Raw genomic sequence first — 21,697 nt, 5'->3', positions numbered from 1 at the left:
TTACCTTTTCAAGTTTCAAACCTCGTTTCAGGGTCTGTTTCTTGCATTTCTGCGCGAATTTCATCCGAAGTTTAACGGGTTATTTTTAATGGGTATTATTATTTTTTTTTTATCGATGCACTTGCAACTGTGACGGTAACCTAGCATCCCATCCAGGGGGGAGTAGCAATATTCCTGGTTGCTTAATGCTACAGAAACTGAGTTCAGCGCTGACAACTACAAGCCATCTGGCCCCTATCCCAAGGGCTGGTACGGACTTTACTTTACGTTTTTTTTTAGGTCTTTAAGTTACGTATCAACTAACAGCTTTTTGTTTTGTAAATTTGCAGACATTCCGTGCCAATACCAACAGAAACGCAATTGTCCGCCATTACCTTCAACCCGCCATACGAGCGTCTTCAATTCGTGTCAGGCCCGTGAGCTGGCGAGGACATATCTCTATGAGACTGGAGCTGTATGGTCGCAATGCAGGTATGAACGATGTTCAAGAAGCTTTGAAGCAACAAGTCGTTTTGTGGCGATGTACAAAATTGCTTTTATAATCTAAGAAAACCGTTAATAATAGTGAATCGAAAAGGAAAAAGAATAATTAAGATTTAGAAAACGGATTAAGAATAATGAACTACATCCTTGGCGTAAAGCTGCTAAAAAAATGTTAGAGTTTGGAGAGGCATATCAAGGACATCAGAAAATCTTGGAATGGTATCAGTCATCAGCTTTTTCTATTACAAGAATAAAATATCAATGCTGTAATATATAATGTTAGTGAAAGTCGGTTTGTTAGTTTCAATATTTCTGTACATGTAATCAAGCAAAAGCGAATTATCAGATCATTGTGAAAAGAAATTTGCCAGCCAAATACCACCTAGTTACTGTAAGCGCTACACCCTGAACTGAATTAAGTAGATTACGTTTGGAACCGTTTTTCACTTTTAGTTGTTACGAGGCTGCCACTAGGAGTTGAGGATCGCCGCATCCCAGACAGCGCTCTGAGCTCCTCATCACGATGGGACGGATACCACGGACCACACCGCTGTAGACTCAATTCTCAGAGACGAGGACGGTCCAGAGGAGCGTGGTCATCACGTGCTAACAACCGTCGCCAGTGGCTGCAGATAGATATCGGAAGTAAGGCGCTAGTGTATGGTATAGCCACTCAGGGAAGGCAGGATGCAGGACAGTGGGTGAAGACCTACAAAGTCATGTACAGCCCTAATGGAGTCCGCTGGCGGTGGTACCAAGTGCGTCGTAGAACTTTGGTAAGTGTCCCTATCTCCAATCGTTTTATTGTAAAAACTAAACGCGAAGACAGGGCAAAATTTATTGGAGCAATCTATCTTACTGTAGAGCACATGGTGAAAAGATAAAGGAGGTCCAACCCCCTGAAACTTAGTTTCGGACCCAGTGTTCGCACGTCAATCTAAATATAAACTTTCAGTTCAGAACAGTCCCTTTATATTGTTGAATTATTGGATCAAAAAAGTTCATTCCTTTTATCCTTGTTACTTGCTGGAGGGCTTGATATGGTTGTACCATTGATGTGTACAAATCTTTTCCCCACTAAAGACCCCCCAAATTAGGTTTTTTTTATCTCATTTATAAATATACGTAAATTGTGCCGCCGTCATTTTGCGTTCAGATAAGCTTTTTCCGGCCAACGTTTTGACTGATTCTTCAACAAATGCCTGGTCGCTTTTTAGCAAACTTTTACCAACAATCCGTGACAATCAATTTTGGTGTTAAAATTGTGTGGCTTTGTTGTTTATTGTTCTGAGGATAATTCATGATTTTTTTATGACGAGCCCGTGGTCTTATGATGTGGAAAGAGGACATATTTTTGGAGGGGATTATTTTCTATGAGCTATCTATTTACCTAGCTTATCAACACACGTTTGGGATAATTCTAACACAGAAGTGATTTTTTTTTTTTTTCAGTTATTGACTGGCAACCGTGACAGGAACACCATTGTACGTCACAGATTTGCTCGGCCTCTCAGAGCCCGCTATGTACGTGTGGTGCCTTACACATGGCATAGGCACATCTCCATGAGAGTTGAAATCTACGGTCGGCGCCTTGGTAAGGAATAGTCTCTGCGTTTACTGCTTGGGAATCAAAACTAAATCAGTGTTACAGGCGCTAATAAGTAAATGTTTTTATCATAAACCCTATATAGTCTTAGGAATGAAATTTAAGACGGATTCCGTTCAAATTTCGAGCAATTAGTGCAAAAATTAAGTTAAAACGGATGTTGTTTTGTTTTGAACTAACGTGATTCATCTATTTTAACTAAAATATGGAGAACTTCAAAATCTTTTTTCTCTCGCGGGGTCAGCTTGAAAGCTAAAATTTCGATAGTTTCTTTTTCTATGAGGTCTTTTTGGTAACTTTATTTTTGCGTTTATTGCTCGTATTGAGAATCAATAAAAAAAACCGTCTTAAATACTTCTTTCTGATTATCATACATTCGTTTCCTCCTTGTTCGTTCTGAAATACGATGGCGTATCACGAAAAACTTAAGCTAAAATTTTTTCTATTTTCACAACCTATCCGCTTGCCAATGCTTGAATAAAATAAGGTTAGAGTAGCTACTGATCACTGTTTTTATTTTACAGTTCGTAGACCCGTTGTGAAGTCTCTCGGTGTCTCCAAGGGACTGCTCAGGAAACAATACATCAAGGCATCTAGTGAATGGGATAAATACCACGCCGCGTACCTTGCTCGACTGAACCTGAAGCCTAAAGGTCGATACAAGGGAGGATGGTCAGCCAAGAAAAACAACCGCAAACAATGGATCCAGTTTGACTTCAGAAGACCTGTTGTCATCTCCAAGGTCGCTTCACAAGGCAGAAGTGACGCAAACCAATATGTCACCAGCTTTGCTGTGGCTTACAGTCCTGACGGATATCGGTGGACACCGTTTAAAGTGAACTCAAGGCTTAAGGTAAAGATCAACAAAGTAATTTGCCGTTTTCACACTAGAGATGGACAAATCGTTTTGACGGAAAAATCATTTTAGGGTGAAAACGGGACGGACACGATTTTGGACGTGCAAGTCGTCTGAATTTGTCCGTCGGATTTGGCCGTCTAAAAAGACGATTTTTTGACTACGATTTGGTCGTCCAGACGGGCAAGTCGTCTAAAAGCCGTCTTAAATTCGCACTAGATAAACAAATCGTCAGACGATTTGTCCGTCTTCTATTGTGAGAACAGCCATTATTTTCTAAAGAAACTGTTGTGCTGCAACGGCAGAAAAGTGCAACACTTAGTTGATTAACAACCGAAAGTTGATTAAGATAAATAAACCGCTGTAGCGAATTTGAAAAGCTGACTTTAGAGTGTTGGCCCTTCGTCGTTTTTTTTTTTTTTTTTTTTTTTTTGCTCCGACGAAGGGCTAACGCTCAAAACGTCAGCTTTTCACAATTCGCTATGGCGGTTTACTTTCCTTTATCAACTTAAAGTGTTAATGATGAACGAATAAGGCCTCGAGCAGGCCCTCCATATTTCCTGAGCGGAAACTAAAATGTTAAGCTTTTAACGATAAAATAGTACAAACCCCATCCTAACATGATTGGGAACTAGTGTACAAAAATTATGATTAACTTTTTTCCTGTATCGAAGTCCAAAAGCAAGTTTTGGCTTGTAAAAGTACTTAGGACTGAAAGTACCTAAACCGAAACGCTCTTTTGTCAAAACAAGTGACGAACATTCTCGTGATTTTTAAAACCATGAACATAAAATGTACTTCTTGGATGTTTGTTTGTTAGCAAAACAAACGAGTAACTCCTGTTTACCTTGTTTGGTTCTTTAAAGGTGTTCCGTGGAAACCGTGATCATTACTCCATCAAAGAAAACAGTTTTGACCCGCCATTCCGAGCGAGGTTTGTACGTGTGTATGCACGCACATGGGTGAACCACATTTCAATGAGACTCGAGTTCTACGGAGGCCGAGCATGTAAGTATTATTTCACAGTCTACATAGAATTATCATAAAAAAAAATCACTTACTAACAATTGTCTTTAAATGGAAAAGTCTGAAAATAATGTTTTTAGCCTTCACGCCCAGAGTTAAACATCAAGTCGCTTTTTGTGGTCTCACGTGTAAGTTTGTGGATGAAACCCACAAAAAGCTATTGAGTAGTACTTTCATGTGGTGCTGTTTATTTTGCTGCACAAGGTGGTTCTAACTTTTAAGTCTGAGAATGAATCCTTGGTGTGTGTTGCCATATAAATGGTATCTTGTTCAATATTTTGCAAAATTCAATCGGAGCTTTTTAAACTTGGCTTATGCCATAAACATTACATAAAAATGTTCACTTACGACACAAACTTGGTATGTTTCTACAGCGAGGAGAGATCTACCTTTGGGTATTGAGGACCGTAAGATTCGAGACCGCTATCTGACTGCCTCCACTGAGTGGAACAAGTATCACGGCGCACGCTTTGGAAGATTGAACGCGGTGGCACGTGGCAGGAACAAGGGGGCGTGGTCGGCGAAGAGGAACAATAGACGGCAATGGATTATGGTTGGTGTCACTTGTGATGTTTCATTCACCCTTTCTCCGTAGACTTAATATGGCGACTTTAATCAACAGCCACTCAATGACTACAGTTGAATCCCGATAACTCGAACCTTCAAGGGAAATCGAAAAAGGTTCGAGATATCGAGAGTTCGAGTTATCGAGGGTAAAATAGGTAAGAAAATGACCTGAAGGGGAATCGAAAAAGGTTCGAGTTGGCGGGAGTTCGAAATTGGAAAAGGTTCGAGTTATCGGGAGGTTCAAGTTACTGAGGGTTCGAGTTATCGGGATTCAACTGTAGTGATCAATTGCTGATTCCGGATTGAGCGGTCTGGGTTCGAGGCCTTGCCAAGTCACTGCCTTGTGTTCTTGAACGAGACACTTAACTCTCATCGTGCCTCTCTTCGCCCAGGTGTATTAATGGGTACCGGCGGATTTACCGCTGGGAGTAACCCTGCGATGGACTAGCAGTCACTTCATGCTACAGAAACCGGGATAAGCTCAGTTCCTGATGGGCCACTAAGCTCAACAACAGGCTTTTCTTACATTTTTTGTAAAATTAGGCTAAAAACGGTTCCTAGTGACATTTGCAGACTTTGGTTGCCATCAAGTGTCTAATGAAAGCGTCCTTTTATTTTGTACCAGAGTTTTGAGTCAATAAAAGTCTCTTATTCTTCGAGTTAATATAATGTGGCAGTTGTCTAAATCATGTTTTTGTTGTTCTGTTCTTAGGTGGATCTCAAGCGGCGTACTATTGTAAAACGTATCCTAACTCAGGGTCGTCAAGACGCTAATCAGTGGGTGACTAGTTACACAGTGTCTTACAGTAACAACGGGAACACCTTCCGAACATACACAAAACGAGGAAGAGTCAAGGTATGACCGCCAGAAATCCTAGACATAGAGAGCCGCCAATTTTCGGCTTATCCTCGGTGTAGGAACCTGTGAAATTCACACGAAAAAGAACGATCGACCAAGACAACAAAAAACCGCGAAACAATATAAAGCAGGAAAACAATAGCTCCAGAACCAAAAAAAATCACCGATTTTTAGACCGAGTTAAACCCGATTTTTCAGTGACGAAAAAAGTAATCTGTATACAAAATATCTGGTGTCGCGTGGTGTAATAAAACGATGTCTAAGAAAAATAACTCGGCAAACGAAACGAAGCTGGGAACCGAAAAATACGCTATACACGCTAAGTGATTATTCAATGAAAAAACTTATTTAATTTATGTACAGTCAGCTCTCCCTTAAAACATCCTCTAAGACGGACACCTGATGTTGGTCCCGTCCCTGCCGTTTTCTGTCATTTTACTGTAACTAAACTCCCTATAAGACGGATTCCTCTCTAAGACGGACAGTTGGAAAGAACCGGTCCCGACGATGTTTGTTTAAGAGAGAGTTATCTGTGCAAAAAAATCTGGTGTCGCGGGGTGACTGTAGTAAAACGATAACCGAGAAAAAAAAATTGGCAAACGAAACGAAGATGGCAACAGAAAAATAGTCTATACAAGCTTGGCTAGGTAACTGCTGCTGTGAAGTCCAAGTAATTTCATAAACGGCGTGGTAACTTGAGGTATACCTTTGTTTCTCTCCCCCAGATCTTCCCGGCCAACAACGACCGTAACAGCGTGGTCGCACACGTTCTGACGCCGCACATCTACGCACGCTACGTGAAAATCAAACCTCGCACGTGGTTCAGACACATCTCTATGAGATTTGAGGTCTACGGACAAAGAGGAGGTGAGTTTAGCCGTCGATTAAATAACCATGTAAGGTCATTTCTTAATAAGCCCCTAGCCTCTACAGACCAATGGCTCCTACCCTTTCAAGGATAAACTTGTGAAAAAGCAAGCCGCCTACTCCCCCGATTTCCCCTTTTTTTGTCCACAAAAATTTTGTGTTTTTATACAGTAGTTATATCAGTGCATTTTTCATATGAACACAGAAATACGAGTCCTTCCTGGTAAAACCGAAATTCTAATAAGCCCCTTATCTGTGATTTAGAATCATTATACCTCCCCCCTCCCTCCCCCCCCCCTCCCAACCCGATTGGGTTGCTTAATATACAAGTGTCTAGGATCATGAACTTTAACTTGACTTGTGTTGTTTAATTTCTCGTTGCAGCCGAGAGGGTAAGACCGGTCAAACCGGTCAGACCACCGCGTGTCAGACCGCCCGTCAGACCACCTATCAGACCGCCTATCAGACCACCCGTCAAACCACCAGGTTGGTTTTTATGTACCTCCTTTAAGTTGTCATTCGTCGTTTTTCTCTTTTTATTTTTATTTTCACTGACCAACAAGGGGTTAAATGTTAGCTGCGTGTATTGTGCTGTTGCTAGAAATTATGAAATATCCCATAGAACGATCTACTTCTAACCGTAATACTGTAATTCACGGTGTCTCAAAATAAATCCTTTTACCTTCTCTACGTTTAAATTGTTTTCTAAAATCGGTTCTTCGATTATAGTGTTTGTACGAACTTGTGTAGTGCGATTTTTGTCATATATGATGGTTTCAAGAGACAATTGTATTGCGCAGTCGTGTTTGAATACCTCTTATTAATTAAGTTCTCAGTCTGTATCTTACATTGCGATCTATGTGCGATTACATCTCTCGCTCTGGAGAATTAAAAGAAACATTTTAAATTATGAACAGGAAGATGTCCGTACTAAAGAATACGGCTTTTGAAAATGGCTAATAACAACGTGCGTACCATCTGAGAGATCCAATAACGTCATTTACATTACTTACTTAAATTTTATCGTACCCAGTTGCTATCAAGAGCTGCCCGGTCACCTTGGATCTGGCGTTTGTGTTGGACTCGTCAAATCAAGTTTCCCGCCGAAACTTCCAGCTCGAGAAAGCCTTCGTTAAGACTGTTGCCAGCAAGTTTACCATCACTAAGCACCAGTCCCACATCGGTCTTATCACGTACGCCAACCTGCCATCACTGAGGATGAGGTTCAGACAGTACAACTCCTTATTTGGTATGTCTATTTGTTGATACATTGAATACGTGTAAATGAAGTGGTCTTCGTAGTTGCCAAAAGAAATGTTCATTCTAGGTCTAGCGTTTATAACGTTCGTTCTAATCTATGTGAATTTACGCGTTGATTCAGTCAGGAGCATTTTAAAACGGATTAAATTTGTAACGATTCTCTAATATATTGTCTCATGAAAAAATCTGGTTATGTATCAGCTTTCAGATATAAAAAAACTCTTTCCAAATACATCAGAAAAAACAACAAAAACAATTGATGGCAGGATCTGCTTTATTTCTTCCCAGAATATTGCTTTTTGCATTGTAAAATTTGGTCAAGCTGTTTCTTTCCAACTAGTCTGTAATCTCAGGCTCTGTATTTTCAATGATGTTGTTTATGCAAGCAAATTAAGCGTGACTTCTAACTGTTGTTGTAACTGTTATTCTCAAACTCAATAATTCATCAAGTTAGAACAAAGAAAATCAGAACCGTGAAGGAGGTTTGGATATGTACTGGATGCGCGTCGTATCTTCAACTCTCTTCTCGGTGTTTGGGAATGTAATGAAACACTCTCTCTCGTTTTTGATATATCACTTCAATACTTTTTACTGCAAAATAAACTGAACCTTGTTGTAATTTCATAGAGGTATTATCACTAAGAGTTTTCTCTTCTTCACAGCTGTTCGCCGTGCTGTGGACCAAGCGCCGCATATCAACCGCGGAGGCAAACGTTTGGATCTCGCCCTACAAGCCGCTTATGACACGTTTTACCGCAACGAACCAACGTATGTCCAGCGTGTTTTGGTCGTAACCACTGCCGGCCCACCGAACCGCCGTCGCGCGTACGCCATCAAACGCATGGCTTCAAGATTCATACGAAAGGGCGTCCAGGTCTACGCGATCGGCGTTGGCCGCGCGTTCCGGGGCGAACTGAGAAGTATCGCGTACAAGAAAAAACATGTGTACTACATGAAGACATTTGGATCGCTACTGGCCAGGGCCAACCAGATTGCGGGTGCCATCTGCAGTGAGCAGGTAAGATGAACATGAAACACATAGCAAGCTGAAAAACTAGCTTGAGAATGCCCATCTCAGACTTCCTCATTCGTATCATTCATAGCCATTCGTGTTCCTTCTACCTCTTTGGTGTCTTTTATGTAAAGGTTAGCGCACCGGACTGCGGATCGAGCAGTCCGGGTTTGAGCCCTGACCGAGGCAATACGTTGTGTTCTCAGACAAGAAGCTTTAGAGGGGTACCGGCGAATTTACTGCTAGGGGGTGGGGGGCAACCCTGCGATGGACTAGCATTCTATCCAGGAGGGAGTAAAGATACTTCTAGCCGCTTAATGCTACAGAAACCAGGATAAGCTCCGACCTGATGAGCCACTTGGCTCGACATCAGGCTTTACCTTTACCTTTGTAAATTACCGTCCAAAAATGACTTACTTTATGACGACATAGCCCCTTTAAACTTTTTAACAAATTGCATCTGTGTATAACCATCCACTGAATGGTACTGCTCATGACGTCTTTATAATTACGTACAAACTTGGAGAGTACGGGTTTCGCATTTTATAAGTGAATGTTCCAATGTGTCATCTTTCAACACACAATTTATAATTTTCAATACATTTCCACTTCGACGTAAAACTGCACTGAGTTCATAATCTTCGTGAAAGCTAAACATAAAAACCAAAATAATAAGTAACAATGTCAAGTACCTAAATTGTAAGTTTAAGGTATTTAGAAAACATATAAAGAAATTACAACATAACGCTATAACACATAAACAAAAACGATGACTAAGGGCGAAATTTAAGTGAATTTAAATTAAAAGGTCTTCCCACTTATTTGTACTTAACAACAAGACTTCGCCCAAGGTGTGTTTTTCTCCAAGACGACAGACTTTAACATAACATAATATGAGTAACATAAGAATAACAAACTGAAAGTATTGCTTAAGAATAAGCTAACGAATACATCAATAAAATTGTAAAACTGTCCAATGTAAAACCTTTCTTTCCCTTTACTCAACAGTCCAAAGAAGTGGACATCCATAAACGAGCTGAACTTCTAAAGCCTTTGGCACAGAAAGAAGAAAATGAAACGAAGAAAGCACAGCTATAATATCACAGTTCATTTAATCTTAAACTGATAAGCCTTATATTCTTAGATTTACTGAGATATGTTTAACTCTAAATATAACCAAAGCTAAAATGTATTAACAGATAAACACGTTGTAGTTCTGTTTACTGAATGAAAATAAAGACAAATGTCATTATAACTAAAACTAAATCTCTGATCTTTTAAACGGTAATAAATTCTTAACTAATTAAACTACAGCAATACATGACTTGTTGTAAGCTCGTTTGCTTAGGACTCCGGATCGAGAGATCTAGGGCTGGTAGTTCGAAAGGTGTATAACGCTATCCACCGGATAATTCATACAGTTTGTTTTGTTGACACTTGTCCGCTGGATAGTGATTTATTCGGTGGATAGCGTCCTCCATCCTTTGAACAACCGGGACCTGAGTTCTAACCCTGGCCGGGGTCTTTCTGATGTGTACCTGAGAAAGTACTATACTCCCTCCACCCTCGTTCCCAGTGTATCTCTTGCTGCTAAGGTCGCACTTCCTCGGTTCCTTTCAACAAATGCAGGAAATATAAATTGATACTGGCAAATTGTTGGGAATACCATTATGCCAAACTGCTAATGCAAAGCACTTGCGAAATCTATGAACCAAAAACCTGAAACGTTTTGCAACCTATGAAATCTGGAAACCTTAGAATTAAGACTTATCAAACTCAAGAAACCTGAAACTCTTTGAAACTTATTAAACCTGAAATCTATTGAAACTTTTGAAACGCATCAGCCCAGGAACCCCGAAACTAGAGACCAGTTCAATACTGTACTGACAACCTATTGAAACCTATAAAACCCTAAAAAACTAAAACTTCTTGTTTAAACCTATGAAACCTGAAACTATTAAATTGGAACCTATGAAACTTGGCTGTACGTTAAAATAAAAAAAATGAACGGGGAAAATTAACAGCCAAAGGGCTAGGTGTGAACAAGGCACAAGGTTTAAGCTAGGAAACAGTCGGTTATACAGTTACAGTCAAACCTGTCCTTGTGGACACCTCTATAATACGGACACCACCCTATTGCGGACAGTTTGCCTGGTGCGACAGAGACCTAAGTTCATATTAATTCTACCTCTGTAATACTGACACCTCCCTACTAACGGACTCTTTTCTCTGTCCCATTGATGTCCGTATTAAAGAGGTTCGACTGTTGTCTTATCGGTGCAGTTCAAATCTTTTTACATAAAATAGCATCTATCGCATGGTGAACTAGTTTTACTTGAATGTCAACAAACCCATGCTTCTCCAAGAGCTCTCTGTATTCTTTTCCTGATCTTTCCCTTCCATCACACAACAGCAACATGTTCAGTGATTGCAGAGCAGCTTCTTCGGGGCCGCTTTTATCGTCATTTAAAACCTGCTCACAGATGAGAAGAGCACCACCTGAATGGAAGAAAAAACGGCGCACGTTCAGATTTTCAACACGTGAGAATCTAAACCCTCGCCGCAGGCGGCTGTTATATGTTTCTTTTACACAGACTGCAAAATGGCGTGTAACGTCACCCGTGTTCATATAATATGAACGAATTTATTTATACAATTCCCGTGTTATAACAACAACAACAAAACCTTCATTCAAGTGTCTGGGGGTATTTAGCATTTTAAAAATGTATCTAGACTAATCCTACAAATTATTGCAGTACTAGATTAACTACAATTTGAAAAACAGTATTTGGAATTCTTTTAGAAATCAGGTCAAGATAAACCAACGCAAACATCGTTGTACCCTCGACAGTCAATAGAAAACTGCTTTAATCTTGTGGGGTGAGGGGGGAAGTTTGGGCGCGGGTGCTCCGCTGGCGTATAGAAACCGCTACCCCGTCTCAGACCGAAAGTAAAGAGAATGTTTTTAGTCATAAATTTTCTCCACAATACAACAAAATCCGCAATTTATTTTTTTATATTTCAAAACGACCCGATTTAGATGAAGAAATATATAAATTTGACATAATTCCCCCCCCCCCCCCCCCAATTCAGCGAGCCATCTCAGACTAAATTGTCAAAATTGAGACCCTATCGCAAACCTGGAAGTTCAAAATGGATCCCATCCAGTGGAACAGAACATACCTGTATAGCGTACATAAGGTAGTTCCTCGCGCCCATCCACCTTGGAAATAATATACGTAAGGTTGACATACCTAAGGGTAAACACTTGAAAACTTTTGATAGAATTAAGTCGACTTTTTCATCAGACCAATTGTGGAGAGTACGACATATCACGTACAAATCAGCCTTTGGCAAATCAGATTGGAAGAAATCGCCCGCCAGAAAAGACACGTTTGCTTGGTTAGGGCACTGCTCGAGTGATGGCCTGAAGTGGTGAGCAGACTTCACTACTGATGGCAGTTCACAAACTGTGATCTTCATATGAGGATTGGTTTGGCACAAGGCGTACGCCAAGGTTCCTACAGCCCCTAGACACATTTGATAAAAGAATGTTTAGAAGGCTAAAAGAAACGGAAAAATTATCAGAATCCCCTCCAGTGTCTCCCAAGTTCGATTGCGTGACTCAAAGTTTGAGTCAAGCAAAGGAAGTCACGCAACCTCTGCAATGGTCAAGCGGTGTACTGACCCAAAACGGGTGGTTATCATGGGTCGGTTAAACAAAAAAAAGGCACGATAGAAGCAGTTTGAAAAAAATAACTCATACCACTGAGGTTTCAAAAACACATCACTACAAAGGAAAACTTTTTAAGTCCAACCTCCTAAATCACAGCAACTTGTATACGCCGTTAAATCAAAGGCGTTCGCTACCGCTGAACATCCATGCAGTGAAGAGCCGTGCATTGCGCCGGTGAAACGTAAGCAAGCCTCTTCGGTGCTGTACTGTTCTTTCCAGACCTCCTCTGAAGATCGTCCAAATGTCTTGATCCACTGAGGTGTTCCTTCTCGAATTGCGCTTGGTAAGTTAGCAAACATAGGGTAATCTATTTTGCTATTTAGTGTTATAAAATCCACTAGCGATTCATGACTGGATTTGGTTAAAAACCTGCTTGCAATCGTCATGTTCTTGTACAACCACAGGTCACCTTGTTTAGTCTTTTCCAACAGTTCCAGGGACACCAGGCTGTCCAGAAGCCGTGTCGTAGCATCTGGATTCGAGGACATGTTTTGCGACATTAATTCTGCCGATAAAGGCGTTGCTGATGTGTGTAGCATGTCAAAGATGCCAAGCTCACAAGCAGTAAATAGCGCTTGTGATGCACGGAAAGCGTGAGTTAAATATACAATCTTGTCAGAGACAGCGGAAGGTACTAGCCATTTCTGTCGTCCATTTCTGTCGTCCATCGCGTTTTCTAAGCTCACTTAAAGCAAATTACAAGCGATTTAAAAACAACGGATACAGAGAATTGCAAATCTGAATATTCCGGTGAGTTCTTTCCCTCAGGGAGTGAAGCTTAACAGAGCGAAGAACAATAAATAGGAAAGCGCGCGAGTGACGTCACGACTCAACTACAACAACAACAACTCTCACAAGACTCAGACAAACAAACCAAAATGGCGGACGATTTTCTTAAAAAAAAATCTAAAGCAGCCGGTATATTCCTTAGACACTTACATAAAACGAGAACTTCGCCTAGATTCCTTCTATTTCTCTCAGAACACGCTGATGATTTTGAGCCTCGTGGCGGTTATTTCATTTTTAGACCTCGCGCGCTTCGCTATTTAGCAGCCAATTGTGGTTGTGGTTTGTCGCAGTTCATTGAACTGAAAATGCTTGCGCAGTTAAGTAATTTGTTCATGTTGTATGGTTTTATGGACGTCTTGTTGTGATATAGGACGTGTTAGTTGTTAGCTGGATTCAGTTTGGCTCGGAACAAGTTTTTTCTTTAGCAGAAAAAGTGGCAATAAATATATTTTGAGTACTTTCAAGTATTAACATTGCGAATGCAGTTTGCTCCACGCAGCACTGAAGTAAAAAGGTGGAAAATAGACCCGGGGGGGGGGGGGGTACCCAAAGAAGTTTTATACGGGGAGGTTCCGCCCCGAGCTCTAACCCCTTAACCTTTTACATACCTTTTTGTCAGAAATTGTACCCCTTTCGTATACCTGAAAGTCACGGTTTAGACTTAAAACATGGTGTTTTCTTGTCATTTTTAAGTAGCGCTTCATAAATTGAAATAATACAGCCATAAATTACATCTGTTCGAAATATTTTAATTCAAAAACCTAAAGGACAGATTTTCATACCCTTTCGTATACCTAAACGTGTGAAATCCCTTTCCTTTTATATACCTGAAGCCTGAAAAAGGTACCCCTTTTGGGCGGAGCCTCCCCGTATAGGCCATTATAGGGAGTACCCCCCCCCCCCGGGAAAATAGAGAACTAACATTAAGCTCTGTTATAACCCAGGAATCTCCTTCCCTAGAAAGGAAATCGGGGACTATACGAGGCAAACAAAAATTCTTTTACCTTAGTGGGATTCGAACCCACGACCTCTGGTGATCTTATCTCACCTCTCTGGCCTCGTGTAGCCCTCGTAGCAGGCGAGATTTTCGCGACCGAGTGCTTTTTCTTCGGCGGAGTGCTTATGTTGTTGCCAGCTACGCAGGCTTTGCCTCGTGTGGTCCCCGATTTCCATTCTAGGGCTAACTTTAAGAAGGAAATTCCCGGGTTGTTTTACAACACTTAAAATTACTTTAGAGTTGATTCTCGACTTTCCAGCTTTAAGCCGCGCACTTAGTGATATACAGATGTATAACTGAGCATACAATCTGTATATAACCCATAGCCTAGTAGGCAATAAGCCTCCTTATTTGGATCGCCCAGGACACTGAGAGTGTTGTTGGGTCGCAAATGTGAACAAGTTAAAACGTCGAACTGCGCTCTCCCTAGCCCTTTCTCTTTTATTTTTTGTTTGCGTGTTAGTTTACAGGTCAGATCGCGCCTTTGTTAGCAACATCTCATACGAATCACTTTGTAACATCTCTAAGCTGTTACTCTGGAACAGCCTATAGATTTTATAGATTAGCTCAGTGTTATCGAGAAGGAAAGCCGAATTGAAGCTCTCTGCTTCCGGCTTTGCACTGCTATTAACTCCGCCTGGTTATCCTCTGTGAGGGTATCCTGCCGGTCCCAAGCCCGGATAAAGGAGGAGGGTTGGGTGTGGGGCTAACGACCCCGCCCCGTAAAAAAGGCTAGCTATGGAAAAGGGAACAAAGTCTTGAAGGTCAGTATAATCCAAAGCAAATCAAAACACTGTAACAGTGCGATGCGCGCGTGATTGGAAAACAAATTTCTTGTTGGCAGTTTTTAAGACCCATCAAAACAAAGTACATTAAATTTATAGTTTATGTAAATGCAAACACATTCACTCGACCCACAGTTTATCCCTTGATATACTCTAACGAGAGGGTAACTCTTGAAATATCACTTATTTAATTTTCTAAGTTAATGATTCATTATGTTTTTTTTGCTCTTCAATCACCACACCACAACAGTTTTCTTTTGGAAACTAACCACCCCATGCCCCCTGCCTCCCTTGCTCTAATTATATTAGTTTGTTGACTTTCCAAATGCTGGGGGATACCTGCCCTTGAAAGTGTCGGCCCAAGCCTTTCCCCCCCCCCCCGCAGTCACAATGGACTGTGTGCCTGGGCGGGGAGTTCTCCTATTTTATTCCCTTATTTCAGACCTGAGCTCTGGGATTTGTGCGCTATTTCAGACCTCATAAGGTCTTTTAAAATCTGTACTGATCTTGGTCCGTCCTCCGCTTTGGGTACCACGTAATTTTAATAGCATTTTTTACAATTACACATTAAATTAATTAGTTTATTTGATTTTTAATAGTAAAGGTAAAAGGTAAAGCAACTTTATTTATACACGGTTTGTGTTTAAAGCTAGAAGCTTGTGGGGCCGTGTATATGAAACAAATATAATATATTAAATAAACATAACATGGTTAAAAATCCCAACTGGCAGGAGGCAGACCAGTTGGATATTTACAAGCATGACCGAGAATTTGAGCTCGGGGCAACCGAGAACAAATCCAGGTAGTGGTCAGAACGGGACTTGAACCCGGGACCTCCAGATTTCAAGTCCGGCGCTCTAAACACTCGGCCACGCTGCCTCCGACCAGTTATAGTACTTAGTTATATTTTGAATTTCTTCATACTTTTGTTTTAAATCTGTATATCACTGTTTTATCATTTTTTTATTTGTACTTGTTTTTATTGTCCCCAATTAGCTAAATCCCTCCCAATGTGATGGGAATGATTCAGCCCAAAGATGCATGTGTATATATTAATAATGAGGGGAGGGACGGTGGGGGAATCTGATCATACCAGTGTCACGATGGGATTTTATATTTAATCTGGGGGCTGTTATTTATATTAAAACATTGATTTCGCTAACATAACAAAGCAACACACAGCAGTGAACATTACATGTAATTACGTTGTAAAAGTGTAATTCTATCTGATTTTTGGACACTGCGTTCCTTAATATGCAAACGCTCTTTGGGTAATTGGAAAAGAGTACTATGATTCTATGGGAACAGAAAATGATTAAGAGAGTTGGTTTCAATGAAGAAATAGTAAACTTTAAATTCTTGTAAAATTTTGAGAGAACTCGTAAAGCTTTATTCTCAGTTCAGTTATTTTGCTAAAAATAATTTTTCAACAACTGACTTGTAATTATGTATTTATTTAAGCAACCTATTTTGCATTTTTTCTTAACTTTACATTTTCTCCATTTATCTATATTGAATAGTGTTCTTGCATTTTATGTATTTTATCTTTTTGTAAGGCCATCCCAATAAAATGTTTTGTTTCCCATCGCCCGACCGACCCATTTTTTTCGAAAAGTAAAAAAAAAATAATTCCAGATTGACTAGTCAAAGAAGCAAGTACTTCAATTTACAAGCACACGATCTTGTTTTATTAACAACAATTGGTATGATGTGATGTCTTTGTCTTTAATAAACATCGATACTACGTTATTTAAAGGAATAACGAACGAAAAGATCACGTTTTCGAGTTGACTTTGTAATCAGGCTTTCTTACTTAGCAGTCCGGCCTTTTCTGAAACCCAGAACCCTTCAAGAGTTTTTTCTTTTTTTTTTTTTTGCCCGACCGACAGACCCACCATCACAAGAGACGGGGCGATGGGAAACGAAACATTTTATTGGGATGGCCTAAACAGTGTATTATACAAAAAACCGAAACTGAATATTCATTCTTTCGAACATGAACTCGTGAAACCATAACATCTATGAACACACACTTTAATCTTAATCTATCTGCATTTTAAAATAATTGCTTTACTGTAAAGATAGATAATAAGATAACCTGCCGTAAAGTTCACGATTTTTTTTACTTTTATCGTACTTCATTATTTTTAATTTAGAAATAGGCAGATATTTGTACACCTTGCGGAAAAGCACACATGAAAGACAAACTGTAAATTGAATGAAATATTATAATGAGACTTTTGTTTGTACGGTGCGATAAAATACGCATCAAATGTGTAGAAAACAAAAAGCGCCAAACTTCACCTTCCTTAGAACATTAACGTACTTCACATTTAATAAGTAAAATCTCTTTTTTTTACCTACTTTTACTATGTTACATCTCTGCTAATGTATGAAAATTTTTGACATCGGGTTCACATACAAACACTGCGTTTTGGCCTTGTTTTAAAAAAAGGCCTCAGCCTTAATCCTCGATATTGCGGGGTAACAAAGACACACACTTGTAACACAATATTAGCTACGACGCAGTCGATTCTTTATAATTATTTTCAATCATAATTCTTTAAATAGTACAACCTTCTAAGTTCATTTGCCACATTACCATCTAATGTTTCTTACTTTTTCTCGCTGCTCAACCCTAGTGTGTTAATGGAAACGACATTTTGTAATTTTAGGGCAACTTGACAAAATGCGATGTACTAACATCCTATTAGCAAATTAGCAATACTCCAGGATCGCTTCGTGCTGTGAATATCCCAGTTAACCATAATTTAATTTTCTTTTACAGTGCTCTTCACCCATTTGTATAAGTAGGGACCTAGGGAAGCGTTGCTGTATTCGCAGGCGAGATCAATAGCATCCAGCTGGGAGAACCAAAGCTCCTAGCTGCCTTGAAAACTATGGCGAACATGAACACAAATTGAGGCTTGCAAAATGAAACTGACTGCTAACCTTCTAAACAGCGACTTTTTTCCTTCGCTGCCAAATATGTCTCGCTGATCGCGAATATACGGGAATTTTCCAAAAAATCATAAAAGCGTTCGCCGCCGCGGGAACGAACAAAATTACAAATGATAAATGTTCGAGGAGGTCATAGCATGGGATGCTTATAAATTCCACTTCATTTAATCCTAAAAACTTAACGACACAGTAAAACACCAAGGGGAGAACCGTTAAAACTGTTCCTCTTGTTGCTGCGACTAAATACTTGTAAAGTTGCAAATTTCGTCTTTTCTTGTTGTGGCGTATTGAATGCTCGGTTTTATTGCCTGGCGCGACTTCAGCCCGGCGTTTTAAACCACAAAATCCGGCAACAAGGACGAACATCATTACCAAGCATGGTATCAATATAAACAGTGGAATAAACACGAAGTAAAACACATTTTGGGGGACGCCTGTGAAAAGGATGCAGGAGAATAATAAACAGGTTATTGTCACTGATGTGGAAACTCGTTTCACTCGTTTGATGGTGACGTAGTGGCGATTCAACAGCGGAAACACGAATGCTGTATAGCGTTCGAGGAAGAGAATGAGAAGCAACGCTGATCCATTACTCACAACGTAGTTAATCAAAACATCTTGGAACAGCTTTGTGACTTCGTTGGTCAACCCTTGACTCCTTAAAATACTGTTAACTCCAATGAGTGGTAGAACAATAAGGCCCGCGAGGAGATGATTTATTGCGATGGAAATGTTCACAACGTTGGTTGGTTTGTTAAAGAGTTTCAGTGGGTCGCGCTTTACGACGTAAAGCATAAAGCCATTTCCAACTGAGGCGATTAGAGCTGTAAGTAAATATACGATTTCGAATATTACATGGATGTAATACTCTTTGTTGAAGCAATTGCCTTTTGCCATCGCAGTGAATGTACTGAAAAATATGACTTGTAAACAGAACGGGGAACTTTCAATGCTTAAAGGAAAACAGTCTTTTAGTTCAGTACTTATGATTGTGTAAGATTCTACATTTGAAAATTGTGACATTAGGAAATAATGATTTTAATGAGCTTCTGACCAGCAGAGTTTCTATTGGTCAAAAGAGCGAAACTAATCTATTTCTTGACAAAATTTCATTTCCGAACTCCAACTTGTTTGTCAAAATTTGCTGGAATTACGCCCGATAATTCGCTATCTCATTAATTTTAATTTTGAAAGGAAGTTAATCGATTTTATCCATTAGCTATAGTTCAAGAAACATGATAACATTTGTTTTAGAAAAAAGCTTTTTAAAAGCAATCTGTTTTTCTGGTAAATTGGGGGTTAAACAGTAGACTTTGCGTAAATTCATGTCTTCGAAGTTATCTGTCGTATCAGTGAACTGTTCTATGCATACTATCTAGCATGCATAATGTAAAATGTAAATTTGTCATTAGCACTGCCACCTCGTATTTGCTCAAACCTTTAATCGATTCAGGAAAAGGTTGATCGATTTAAACAATTCGAACTTATTAATAGAAAGCACCTTTATGCCAATACTCCATTATGCCATGTAGGGTTTTACTTAATCTCGAAGGAATTAATCCGATCAAAACTTGAAAACGGGAGTCTGGCATTTTCAAGTTTCTCCATTTTACATTGTAATTCATTTTCATGCTAGCATTCATTAGCCATTTTCACTTCCGAAACACTTTCGAGTATAACATCAAACTATTTCCGTCATTTCGCATTAATAGTGCCCATTACAAAATGTTCGTTTCTGATTGGTTTTTCGCACGCCGTCTTGTTACGTCATTAGAGGGCAGTCGAGTGGGTGTCCACGTATGATTGTCTTAGCCATTTGTGCGACAGTAATATGCACTTAAATGGGTTCTTTGTTTCTCATTTCCTACGGTTGATCAAATATCATAAGAGCTCTTAGACCGCCTCTCTAATGACCCCCACCTCCCCCACTTTTTTTTTATAAACCCCCACCGGTACCCCAAGGTAGGTAGCTTACAACTTTTAAAGTCATTGATTCACCCAATTTACTTGTTGTTACTATTTTGAAAGCTCCACTTTTACCCTTATTTTTGGTGTAAGTCCCCCCCCAACTCTTCTTTAATTCCTACCCCCCCCCCCGTTAAAATTTTGTTATTGCTACGATAAATTTGATCTCGTGTCGTACTTTTAAGGGTGCGATCTATACCGTGGTCATAATTTCAAATCGATTTTTTTTAAGTTACGCGATTACTCCCTGGCTTGTACATAGAGGATATTACATGGTTGCGCGGAGATATGAAATTTATCTTCGAGTGTTTAAATCTATATCTCACGAGTGAGCGCAGCGAACGAGTGAGATATCGGTTTTGAACACGAGAAGATAAATTTTATATCTCCAAGCAACCATGTAATATTCTGTTTATTATATAGACCAACCAATTACGATGTTTTTGGCGATTTTCCGAAGATTTCCGAAGATTTTCAAAATGTTGTCTGAAGGTCGTACGAATGTTTCCGAACATTTTCCGAAAATTTCCGAAGATTGCCGAGGAAGATCCGAAGATGTTTCGACTTAATATCGATAAACTTTGGCTTATTGAGCTATGAAGCGTGGCAAACTGCGAGATGATTGGTCAAAAATGATATCGACACATGTGTGGATACCATTGATATCCACACATGTGTGGATACCATTTTTCTCGATTTGCTACCACTCGCTAAAGCACTGCATTCTATATAATAATATGGTTTCCCTTTTTATGTTTCATATTAAACGTACAATCTATGATATCGCGTTGATGGTGGCAGTAGGCACGCTGCCCAAAATACGAGAACGTGTCTTTCTGTAACCATGTCATAATAGCGTCCAAAAAATCTTTACCTAAACCTGCAGTCTTTTTCATCTCCAGAATATCAGGTCTACTTTTTTTAGCAAAAACATGCACTGATGTACAAAAAAAAATGTAACGTTGGGCATTGTTTGAAGTCACGTGGCTGTCAAATCAAATATTTCCCTAAGTGATTTATCGTGAATAAGAATGGTGGTAGATTCAGTATATGATAACTTTCGATATCAGTTATGCAAGTAACGTCTCCTTTATACACGTTATTGTTGCCTAATGGCACTCTAGATTTAAGGTATAATGACTTATGTCGCCAGATCATGAATAGAAAGGAGGGTCGCGCCAGTTACATTCATTTTGCTTGGCACGGTTGCAGAGCTTATTCAATGACCACGCTTCGTCATTGTTTGGTGGCTGAAAAGATACCGGCACATTTTACTAGACAGCAATGTGGAAAAAGATGTATCGTGTTTCTATTGTAAAGCTTGCAGGTAAAAGCATTAGCCAGCTTAACACAAAGGAAATGGCAATCAACCCTGCAGGTCTCTGTATTGAATTACCTCACGTACTGTAACTGATACGGCTCTAAAAACTGAAGGAAGATTAGCCAAACGAACTGCGCGATGTAATTAATAAAATCAATTTTCTACTTTTGTGGTTAAGCATGTCATTTTGCTGTCCTTAAAACTTAAAGGACTATTCGAAACATGTGTACATGAAAAAATTGAAAACCCAGAAAACCCTTTAGCCACGAATGGACGGATTATTCAAAACGTTTATTAAAAATTTCACTTCAAGTTTCATGTGCGCTGTCCGCGGCAGGCAGCGCCCATTTTTGTAAGTTACCTACTGTAGGAAGAAAATCGCGCTTTTATGTAGAAGCTACACGATGACATTAATATATCATGCCTCGTTTTTCTGCTAAGCTTTATGCTTTCCTACTTAGTTGGTTACTTCTTTATTGAGCTTATTATTAGCCAGATGCTTATTTTAGCAGTGTGTTGTGATCTGCTGATTTAAAGGGGCTGTATCACGGCTGAGTTACGTTTTAAGAATGCCGGTCGCTTAGAATCCAACATTTGGTGGCAAGAG

At 39.7% G+C, this 21,697-nt stretch overlaps 3 protein-coding genes across 3 annotated transcripts in view; 1 reads left to right on the top strand and 2 right to left on the bottom strand.

Annotated features, from left to right (window-relative positions):
* LOC144638385 (uncharacterized) overlaps window positions 1-9,843 on the top strand; it is a 177,126-nt gene extending 167,283 nt beyond the window's left edge. Inside the window, 12 exon segments of the mRNA XM_078497600.1 lie at window positions 330-471; window positions 937-1,259; window positions 1,936-2,077; window positions 2,614-2,942; window positions 3,812-3,953; window positions 4,346-4,524; window positions 5,251-5,394; window positions 6,123-6,264; window positions 6,649-6,750; window positions 7,298-7,513; window positions 8,187-8,542; window positions 9,545-9,843. Coding sequence (XP_078353726.1) covers window positions 330-471; window positions 937-1,259; window positions 1,936-2,077; window positions 2,614-2,942; window positions 3,812-3,953; window positions 4,346-4,524; window positions 5,251-5,394; window positions 6,123-6,264; window positions 6,649-6,750; window positions 7,298-7,513; window positions 8,187-8,542; window positions 9,545-9,634 — 2,307 coding nt within the window. The 3' untranslated portion in view covers window positions 9,635-9,843.
* Window positions 9,844-10,800: 957 nt separating this feature from the next.
* On the bottom strand, window positions 10,801-12,940 carry LOC144638928 (acetylserotonin O-methyltransferase-like). Its single transcript, XM_078498210.1, has 3 exons — window positions 12,355-12,940; window positions 11,791-12,066; window positions 10,801-11,035 (listed from the first exon to the last, which is right to left on the bottom strand). The coding sequence occupies exons 1-3, from the start codon at window positions 12,938-12,940 to the stop codon at window positions 10,821-10,823; spliced, it is 1,077 nt and encodes a 358-aa protein (XP_078354336.1). The 3' UTR covers window positions 10,801-10,820.
* A 4,528-nt stretch (window positions 12,941-17,468) lies between these two features.
* On the bottom strand, window positions 17,469-19,218 carry LOC144638472 (uncharacterized). The gene has a single exon (XM_078497673.1). The coding sequence runs from the start codon at window positions 18,825-18,827 to the stop codon at window positions 17,799-17,801; it is 1,029 nt and encodes a 342-aa protein (XP_078353799.1). The 5' UTR covers window positions 18,828-19,218; the 3' UTR covers window positions 17,469-17,798.
* Between the last annotated feature and the right edge of the window lie 2,479 nt (window positions 19,219-21,697).

Source organism: Oculina patagonica, chromosome 14, assembly GCF_052425735.1.
Source record: "Oculina patagonica isolate OP01 chromosome 14, crgOcupat, whole genome shotgun sequence".
Classification (NCBI taxonomy): domain Eukaryota; kingdom Metazoa; phylum Cnidaria; class Anthozoa; order Scleractinia; family Oculinidae; genus Oculina; species Oculina patagonica.
Note: the sequence above shows the minus strand (reverse complement) of the source record. Positions and strands in the feature narration are given on the sequence as shown.